Source organism: Pseudonaja textilis, chromosome 2, assembly GCF_049901715.1.
Source record: "Pseudonaja textilis isolate UNSWEBS1 chromosome 2, rPseTex1.2, whole genome shotgun sequence".
Taxonomy (NCBI): Eukaryota; Metazoa; Chordata; class Lepidosauria; order Squamata; family Elapidae; genus Pseudonaja; species Pseudonaja textilis.
In genome coordinates this window covers 42,256,514-42,267,089 of record NC_141991.1, presented here as the reverse complement: position 1 = coordinate 42,267,089, position 10,576 = coordinate 42,256,514, and the positions used below count along the sequence as shown (strand labels likewise).

Below are 10,576 nucleotides of genomic sequence, written 5' to 3'. Positions count from 1 at the left end.
TGTTCTGACTACCGATGCTAACTACAGTTATGTTCGGTTTGCTTTTATTTGTAACTTTACAGTATTTCCAATTAACAAGGTTAAAAGAATTCCCATCGCTGCATAATTGTGTGACATTTAGTCCTGGTTAATTGAACTACTTGCACAATATATTGAACCATCAATGCTCGATTCATGCAACCTACTAGATTGAAATGTGGTTTATGCCTCCATGTGTTCTGTGAATATAAGCAATGAATCTAGGGCAGATACAGGCCAAGTCAATGCATAACTACTGAAAACGTTAATTTTCTTGAGTTCTGTTTAAAATTACAGTTAGATAATGTCACAAAATTGCAACCAGTTTGATTATTTATTTATTTATTAGCAAAGATGCACCCAGCTCTCTGGCATGAATTTTAGATACATCTAGATTTTTCTTTCCTTGTGTCAAGTACTGTATATAATTCCTGTACAAGAATGTACTTTTCTAGCACTTTGAGAATGTTTTGTCCTAGTGCGATTTACAGTTCAGTTACCAAATAGGAAATGTCTAATGATTGACAACATCAATACATTGAGTGCAACAAGCATCAAGTAACAGCTATGGATTACTTATCTATAACTTGATTCTTCCACATGAAAGTGTTAATCATTCTTTTATTTATTTATTTTAAAAAAAGGATTTACAAATTCAGGTTTCAATACTCATTCTACCAAGCTGTGGAAAAGAAAACGAAAGCAACACCACCATTGATATGAGAAGTGGATTCTACAATGATTGTATTGTCCATTCCAGGCATGATTTTGCTGCACAATTCATGGAATTAAATTATTTTTCAGCTTTTGTCCCATTTCCAAATTCTTATCTAAAAGTTGACAGCATTGAAGGAAACTGGTAGTCAATGTTGATACCTATCAACATTAGAACATACTCTAACCACAACACATTTTACTACAAATGCATAATCATTTTTAATATTGGGGGTAGAAAGCATTTTACTCGCAGTGAAAACATGACTTAGCCTACTCAGCCTTTCAACAGCCCTGTGAAACTCTTAATTTTTCCATACTACTTTATCCATCTTGCGACCTCTAAACGTCTCAGACTATAATCGCACTATTCCCAGCCAGTGGAGCAATTGATGATCCAATATCAAGGCATCAATTATTCGGGGAACTCTGATACTGAGGGCAGGAAAACAAATCTGATTTGTTTTCTGGCTGAGATTATACACTGCACCAAGCCCTAGCTTGCTGGATATTTATTCACATCGTGCATAAACCGCGATTTACACCCGCTCAACTCAATCCAAACTGGCTAGGATTTAACCCCGTAAGAAAAAATAATCACTCTGCCCTCATCCCCAAAGCAACGGGGGAATAAAGGCGGCAAAGGTTACAAAAGGGAGGCTGTGGGAGAAGTCCCGAAACACGTAGTGCCCCTCGCTTGGCAGAAGGAAGGTAAAGAAGGCGGCCCAGGGAGCAGGAGGAGGAACTTTCCTGCGGATCTCAGGAAGAGGGCTTTTTTTTTCCCCTAGCCGGAAGGTTTTGGTTGTCGGACGCACAGCCAGGCTGCGGCTTGCCACGTCTGAGAACGGGCGGCCGGGCGGGCAAATCGTATTGCGGAGCCGGGCTGGTCCGGTGGAGATTCCTCTCTCGTCGTCGCCACCATGGTGAGATTGAGGGTGGGCGGAGGACCGGGATTGGCGATCAAACTTGGGTTCCTTTCGCTTAGGGTAGTCCTATTGGCGGCCCAGGGTGCTCCCCTCCGTGTCTTAGGAGTGCGGGGGTAGCGGCTGGCGGTGGTCCTTTTGCCAGTTCCTGAAGGGCTGAGCTGGTCGCCGAGCTTCTCCGGGGAAACGGCGAAAGTCGAGCGAGGCGAGAGTCGAGGATCGAGGCCCATTTCCCGACTCCAGCTCTTATCTGATCCCGGCCAAGTCTAAGACTCTTTCCCAAGCCATTCGTTTGGGGTCCTGAAAGCGCCCGTCCTGTACTGCTGGACGCTTTGCAAGAGACGTATCTACTCCATTCATCCAAGCGCCTCTTTTTCATTCATTTTGTTTTTAATTCGGGGGTGGGTGGGTGGGTGTTGTCTTGCACTGAACTGAAAACGGAAGCAGGTATTTTGTCAAAAGGCTACATCAAAGATCTACTGGTTTTAAATGTTTCTGATCCAAACCAAACGTCTATGGAAATTTTCGTTCATCCAGGTCATGGTTGTCCCAAAGGTGCTTTTTCCAAGAAAGTCCAGTTGCCCCTTGAAAAAGCACCTTTGGGACTGATCCAAACCAGTTACTAGGATTTGGTGACCAACCTAATTGTGGAGGACAGTTGGGAAGCTGGGTAGCAGCCAGGAAAAAGTCAAGCATTTTTTCCCCCATCAGGGCATATTTATGCTGAATGCTGTACAGGTAGTCCTTGACTTATTGCTGCAATAAGCTAAGCAAGACAATCATTAAGTCAGTTGTGCTCCATTTTACAAACCTTTTGCCAGATTTGTTAAACAAATCACTACAGTTGTTAGATATATCATAAGATTGTTAAGCGAATCTGACTTCTCCCATTGCATTTGCTTGTTGGAAACCATCTGGGAAGGTTACAAATGGTGTTCACACAACCCTGGACCAGTGCAACTGCCATAAATATATGCCATTTGCCAAGAGCCTAAACTTTGATCATATGACCATGAAGATGCTGCGATAATCAGGAATGTGAAAAACTCATAAGTCACTTTTTTCAGTGCTGTTTTAACTGAATTTTCAATGCTGTTTTAACTTTGAATGGTTACTAATTAATGGTTGTAAGTTGAGTGCTATTGTACTAGCTTTCTGGACAGTTAACCTTATTGACCTTGCTGGAGATCAGGATGGATTGTAGTACTAGTAGATGTGCTTAAACAGTCCATAAAACTATTGAAATTAGACTTACTTGTTCACAAACGCCTTTGTCCTGGGTCTAAGATATTTTTACATCCCGGGATAGGCACAGTTTTGTGGGTAGGGTAATCAGTATCAGAATGAGAACCAAGTTTTCAAAACTAGTTGTTCTGCCACCACTTTTTTTCCTGTCTTGGCAGCCAGCTAAAGATTAGCTTCTCGTATTACCTTATACTAGCATCAGTTTCAATATGTCATGGAAGTTCTAAAGATTAATTAAGGACAAAGAAGTCAAAATGCTTATGGGATGCTCTAAAATTATCTGAAAATTAATCATATTAATGTAGATAAACTACTGTAAACAGTATGGCCAAGTCCTATATATTTTAATTCTTGACTATAAATATAAGGTCAGAATCTTTTAGTGTCTTTACAGCTTCTTTGTGTTTTCTTATTAGGTGTCTGTAATTAATACAGTGGACACTTCCCATGAGGATATGATAGTAAGTATTTTGTCTCTTTTTTAGAGTACATTTCTATTCCGAAATTAATACAGCAAAATTCATTTTGGTAAGATAATGCAAGGAATGAATATTTTTCTGATGTACTATAGGAAACTTTAAAGGAACACCTATATGCTAAAGCTAATTTTTACATGGAAGGGAAAAGAAAATTATGGTAAGGCTAATAATTCTCTCCTTTCTTTGGAGAGATAGAATGGGATTAATTGAATCCAGAAAATATGGCATTAGAATGATGAACATGCTCGAAGTGTGGTAGGTGTTCATTTTAAATATATTTACATGTTAATTTACCATATTATAGCATATACTGTATACCATATAGAGATGTAGGGGTGAGTGGAGCAAGAGACACATTATCTGTTATATTTTCTGAGTGTAACAGTGAGTAGTATTTGCTACTTTGAAATATGCATAAAATAGTAGATGCCAGCCTTAATAATATGGTGACGTTATATAATCATAATTGAGCACATTCTACTTGAGAGTAAATCCTTGTCTCAGTCCAGACTTATCTCTCTCCATGATTGTGCTTTGTTATACTGTTGGTTTTTCATATTATTATTTTTTTTCAAAATTGAGGTATGCTGTCTATAGTCATAAATTATGAGTTGGGTGGCCTTATAAATATCTGGGAATTTGCACTGAAACAAAATGATTTTTCAAAAAACATCCTCTAACATTTTTATTGGAATATTATTAGATTTTGAAAAATGTTATGGCAGTTGTGATATTTGGCAAGTATTTAGGGCAAAAAAAATGCTTTCTCGTTTTTAACTGTCTAGCACATTTTTCTGGTTCCCTACTTATAATTTTAGCTGCTAAAATGACTGCTGACTATAATTTTTTTTCCAGTAAAATACTTTGTGAACCTGCATGCTACCACTCATTGATGCCAAATAGTTAATATATAATATAACTCCTGGTTGTAATTTATTATGATATCTTCTTATGCTTTGTATTTTATATTTTTGTATTTGATGGGAATTTGTTTTTAATTTATTTTTTTTTAATTGCTGTTCCTAGTCACTTTTGAGACAAGTGACCATCCAAATCACAATGAATAATGAATAAATATTACATTTGCAAAGATTTAAAAATTGTTGTTTTTGAAACAACGAGGTTTTAAAAAGCTTATTACATTATTTCCTAGCATGATGCTCAGATGGATTACTATGGCACTCGATTGGCAACTTGCTCTTCTGACAGATCTGTGAAAATATTTGATGTCCGGAATGGAGGACAAATTCTCATAGCTGACTTAAGAGGGTGAGCTGAAAACAAGATAATTCTTTGTCATGTGACCCATTTTTCTATTTTGCTTATAGACAAAATTGCTGGCTTTTTGCCAGAATATATTTTTAATATATCTAATATTCGACTTGTCAGCTTTTGAGAATCAACCTTTATCTGACCTATCCTACATCAACCAGATAAAGGTTGACTTATCCAATTTCTTAGGCCTCATCTCATTTTAAAAGTAACTAAACATCATTCATTGGACTCACAAATACTAAGAAGGAAACTTTGAGTTCTGTACAATTAGGCAATAATTTATTTGAATTATGTCCTGTTCTTTAAAAGGACTCTCCAGATATGATGTGTTAAACTTTCCATTTGTAAAGAAGAATCTTCTTTAGAAATGGAAATGTTACAACCTTTTTTTAAAAAAATATTTAAAATATGCTGATGCCTGATTTGAAGCCTTTGATAAGAAGGCTGATATGTGTGAATAAAGATTAGAATGGCTTTTTATGTGTTATTTCAGGATATAAATTACTTGACATGATGCATGATTTTAAAATGGTTTTAACATGCTCTCCTTATGTCATAACTAAAAACAAGGCCTTGGTGCAGTAATTATTTATCTTTTCTGATAGTCATGAAGGTCCAGTGTGGCAGGTTGCCTGGGCTCACCCCATGTATGGAAACATCCTGGCTTCGTGTTCCTATGACAGAAAGGTTATTATTTGGAAAGAAGAGAATGGTACATGGGAGAAGACATATGAATACACAGGACATGATTCCTCAGGTAGGGATATTCTTCTCCAAACCGTTTGGGTTAAGAACAGATTGCTTTAATTTTTCAGTAGGAATTTACCTATTTTGATTATGCTCATTTCTTGCTTTCTCTTTTTTGGGGGGCTGCAGGCATTTCCAGCTTTTAAGTGCAACCCTGTTGAAGCCAGTTTTCTTGCTATCACCAGTATCTGTAGATGTAACACTGTATAGTAATATCTTATTGCTTGTGGGACAAAGTAGCCTTGTGATCTGTAAACTAAATACCAGCTTAGAGGCATTTGTGCTATTGTTGCCATTATAATCTTTTAATACTTAGAAGCTGCAGATTTTTTTTTAAAAAAAGAGGCTGTTGCTTTCATTCCATTTAAGTAGCATAGACTAAAAAGTTGAGATTCCTATATTTTCCTCTTGTAGTTGAGTAATTCATATAATAATGTAATCTGTTTCTACATTTTCTAACAGTCAATTCTGTATGTTGGGCACCACAAGACTATGGGTTGATCCTGGCTTGTGGCAGTTCTGATGGGGCTATCTCTTTGTTGAGCTATACTGGTGATGGACAATGGGAAGTGAAAAAAATCAGCAATGCACATACAGTGAGTATAGAGTCATTTTATTAAACATTTTATGTGGCAAACGAGTTGGAAGATTTCAAGCATGTAGAATATTTTTAATCTTTTACTAGAATCTCAAGTTCAAATAACCTGAATCAAAATACACTTTATGTAGTTAAGGAAGGAAAGGCAATGTTTCTTTAATTGGATAAACACTCATGCAGTATTAAACAGAGGGAATATATTTATTGTTCAAGACATAACTGAAGGATTACTTTAAAATGCTTTCTTAGGAGGCATTTAGAAATGAAACAAATAGTTATTAAAATTTGTCTTTAGTTTTGCTATAAATTAGATGAATCCACATTGATTTATTTTTGTATAGATTGGTTGCAATGCTGTTAGCTGGGCACCTGCTGTTGTGCCAGGAAGCCTCATAGATCAGCCTTCAAACCAAAAACCAAACTACATCAAACGATTTGCATCAGGTGGCTGTGATAATCTTATCAAAATTTGGAGGTAAGTTAGCCTCAAAAATTATTTTTTAATTTTTTAAGAGGGAGGGGGATGGGTTTTTTTGCTTGTCCTTGCTACAAAGTTACCTTCTTTGCTTCTTCCATCTGCCAAATGACTAAATAGTTTAAAACCTTTCCTAATTTGTCTCCAGTAGTCATTTTATATTTTAGCTTAGTGGTTCTGCATTCATTTGTTGGGCTAGGGTGGTTATGATTCAGTGCCTCAGTGAAGAAAACTGGAGTATAAAACAGAACTGATTTTCCTTTGGTGATTCAGAAGCCAGTTCTTATGGATCTTTTTTCAAGGACACTTAACAAAAACTCCCTTGATAGTCACAAGTAGCTTCACATTGAATTGAACATTTTTGGCTTCAGAAAAAAAGAATGAGGTGTGATATGATAGTTGTTGTCAAATATCTGAAAGTGTGACACAGGGAGCCAGATTCCAACTGAATTTTAGAAAAACTTCCAACAGTACAAATTTTGAAATAGTAGGGTCAATTATCCAGAGTGGTGGTAAGTTTGCTTTCCCTGGATGTGTTCAAATACAGGCTTGACTGCCTTCTATTGGGGGAATTTCTGTTTGATTCCCATAGTTTGCTGCAAATTAAAGTTAATTGCCCAAAGGATGTCTTGTAACTGTTAAGAATCTGTGAATTGTAATTCAAAGCAGACATAAAATAACCACATTGCAAAGGGGGCAAAACTTAGGTTTTGGGGCAAATCTGTTTGAAACTCTTCTCCATTCCATACTTTGATCAGAAAGTAAATAGGCCAATCCTATAACTGCAACACTTATCTGTATAAATATTGCTGATATGTGTTAAAATAGCCATTTCCTTTATCACAATAAATTCATCTTGGTTTTGACACTTTTTCTGAATCTTCATCTTCCCACCCTCCAATATTTCCAGAGAAGAAGATGGCCAGTGGAAAGAAGAACAAAAATTGGAAGCTCACAGTGATTGGGTCAGAGATGTAGCCTGGGCTCCTTCCATAGGTTTGCCAACAAGTACTATTGCCAGCTGCTCCCAGGTAATTTTTCTTTAATGTTTACCCGATGAAAATAAAGAGATATGTTGTTGCCTTCTATAAGATGGGTGGCATATAAGTTTAATAAATAAAATAAATCTAACATGCTATGAAAAAGCAGCTTATTGAGGAGAAATTTTTAACCTTAAGCTTTTCTGGCATATTGGTTTTTAGCAAAGTTGTTTTTAGTCAGCCCTTAGTAAAATTTATTTTAGTAAAATAAATCCATTCATTTATTTGAGTGGATAGAGTCATTTAGAATTCCAGTTCCCTGTTTGTAATCTGAAGCAGTACATCCAGTTAAGATCTGTATCAATGTGTTTTTAACTACTAGCATTAGAAATATGATACCCTTACGGATTGACAATTGCCAACTTGAAGCATAATTTGAATCAATTCTGTGGTCATAGAGTTATAGCTGCGGCTCTGGTGAAAGGATTTCCTTGTTAAAATGTCAGTGTCATTCAGCCATAGGAGATACTGAATGTACCCTTGTCTGTGTCTTGACAGTTTTGTTTGCCTTCTTCTAGGATGGCAGAGTATTTATCTGGATGTGCGATGATGCCTCTGGAAACTCATGGTCACCAAAATTACTCCATAAGTTCAGTGATGTAGTGTGGCATGTTAGCTGGTCCATTACTGCAAATATTCTAGCTGTGTCTGGAGGAGATAATAAAGTAAGTATTAAAGCAGCTGACTGGTTTAAAACATACGTATCAGTCTAGCAACAGTTTTTCTTTCTTCCTGCACTATTCTCTCAAAATGCATTCTACTAACTGTGGAAACCCTCCAAAACAAAGTTTGAGAATATTGGGGAGTAAGGGAAAAGAATCTGCAGGATGCCTTGTCTGTGTTCTGCTAGCAAGAATAGCTTGCCATGACCAAATAAGACCCAATTAAATTTAAAAGCAAATTCATTAAGGCTGATTGATAGCTATCAAATCTAGGGCCCTTAATGAAGATTATTTTATTCAGAGCAAGGTTCATGTTGTTTGTAGAATGAGTTCTAAAATAAACATGGTCTTTTCTAGGTAACTCTATGGAAAGAATCGGTAGATGGACAGTGGGCATGCATTAGTGATGTCAATAAGGGCCAAGGAGCAGTATCTGCCATCACAGAAGGACAACAGAATGAACAATGATGTCTATGATGAAGATTTCCAGTTTAAAGAAAGAGTTTTTTTCTACTTTTCTTAGTAATCCAGGTTTATTGAATACGGGCCATGTAAAATTTAATTTGTTATGAATATTGTCTTGATAAAAAAAAATAAACTGCGGAATGCCTTCACCAATCTAGTATTTAATAGTTTGATGGACTATAACTTTCCTAATTCCTTGTAGCACTGTCTAGGAATTAGGGGGAGGATGAACTAACATATTTAGAAGATACCAGGTTAGGGAAAGCCCCTGTAACAATTTGTCTTAATTGACACTTTTAAAATTCAAGGCAAAATCTACATGAAAAAATACTGTTCCTTTTAGTATGATTTTTTTAATTAAAAGAAATACCAGTAGATTTTCATCATTTTACTTGAAAATTTTGGCATCCTTTCAGCTAGTATTTCTCTGTTAAAAGAGTATAAAAGTTCCTCAGAGTAGATGTTTTAGTAATTTTTAAAAACTTTAATATTTTCTGTCAAGAACCACGTGGTAGACAATTTGAACATGAGGAAGAGATGGGAGCCAAAAGTTATACACACTATGATCCAATACAAAGTCACCTTTGTTTTTTAACTTGCCTTACACGTTTAACTGAAAATGTAAATTTGATCTCTAAAATACTGCATAACTAATGTTTTGTTCTTTTGGTTTAAAAAGAGAAATAAAGTCCAATTAAAAACCACTGAATTGTTCAGAAAGAAAGTTGCTCTATGTTGTAATTATTTTGTACATTTTTCATAGTAAATTGTAATAAATTCAGGTTGTTTAAGTTGGACTCATAGGATTATTTCACTCCTGACTTAACATAGAACAGGAAGAAATTATTGAACTACTTTGTTTATTATGTGTTATTTGCTTGCTGTTGGTTTATGGCACAACATAATTATGTAATTAAAGTAATAGAAACAATAAGTGGAAGGAGGAATGAGGCAGCTTTTAAGTAGTATCAGAATAAAGAACAGAGGTCAAAAGCATATTGTTTTTCTTACACTAATGATGTGAGCAGATGTTGTATTATTTTTATTTATATAAAATTAGGGTTCATAGCAGCTCAGTCAAATATCTCTCTGATCCACTGAAGTATAAGTAGGGGGAGGAGGTACAGCAGAATGAGACTTGCAAAATTGTTAGGTAGACTATACTGAGGAATCAATTTCAGAGAAAGGTTAAAACTACTTATCTTAAGATTGGCTAAAATAACAAATCCTTACAAGCCGTTTGTGAACATTATCTGTCTATTGCTGACCTGAAATACTGTTATGTTTTATTTATTTGTTGCTATGGTAACGGAGCTTGTATTCCTCCAACAAGGCTGTCTTTATTATTTTCACAATTATCTGCAGGATAAAGCAACATAATCAGTGACATGTTTAAACTTACGAATTTCAGAACTAGTATTTCATCAATTATCAAGAGCTATGAGGACAAAGTAAATCTACATAAATTGATACAGAAGTCCTATTTTACTCACTACAAGTTATTTCCTGGGATGTGTGATAGGTCTACAGTTTTAAGAAAGCATAAGCTAAGATGAGTGAGTCAGTGATTATGGGCTTTTCTAAGGCTTTTAATATAGTGTGTTTCATATACACTGCTCAAAAAAATAAAGGTGTTCTCTGGTAAATGCCAAATGTCCTGCACGGTGTTGGGCTGTAAGCACAACCCCCACCTGTGGGCATCGGGCCCTCATACCACCCTCATGGAGTCTGTTTCTGACCGTTTGAGCAGCCACATGCACATTTGTGGCCCGCTGGAGGTCATTTTGCAGGGCTCTGGCAGGGCTTCTCCTGTCCCTCGTTGCACAAAGGCAGAGGTAGCAGTCCTGATGCTGGGTTGTTGTCCTCCTACGGCCTCCTCCATGTCTCCTTATGTACTGGCCTGTCTCCTGGTAGTGCCTCCATGCTCTGGACACT

General features: G+C 36.3%; 1 protein-coding gene across 1 annotated transcript; it reads left to right on the top strand.

Moving 5' to 3' along the window:
* The first annotated feature begins 1,493 nt into the window (after positions 1-1,493).
* Positions 1,494-9,432, top strand: SEC13 (SEC13 homolog, nuclear pore and COPII component). The gene is made up of 9 exons (XM_026722811.2): positions 1,494-1,655; positions 3,317-3,361; positions 4,533-4,648; positions 5,260-5,411; positions 5,864-5,997; positions 6,341-6,474; positions 7,385-7,505; positions 8,033-8,179; positions 8,534-9,432. Exons 1-9 carry the CDS (start codon positions 1,653-1,655, stop codon positions 8,642-8,644), a joined length of 963 nt encoding a protein of 320 aa, XP_026578596.1. The 5' UTR covers positions 1,494-1,652; the 3' UTR covers positions 8,645-9,432.
* The last annotated feature ends 1,144 nt before the right edge of the window (positions 9,433-10,576 follow it).

Excerpts from the sequence above, each read along its gene's own strand:
- SEC13 (XM_026722811.2), top strand. Across the intron at positions 5,998-6,340 it reads AAATCAGCAATGCACATACA|ATTGGTTGCAATGCTGTTAG; the intron begins GTGAGTATAGAG and ends ATTTTTGTATAG. Across the intron at positions 6,475-7,384 it reads AATCTTATCAAAATTTGGAG|AGAAGAAGATGGCCAGTGGA; the intron begins GTAAGTTAGCCT and ends CAATATTTCCAG.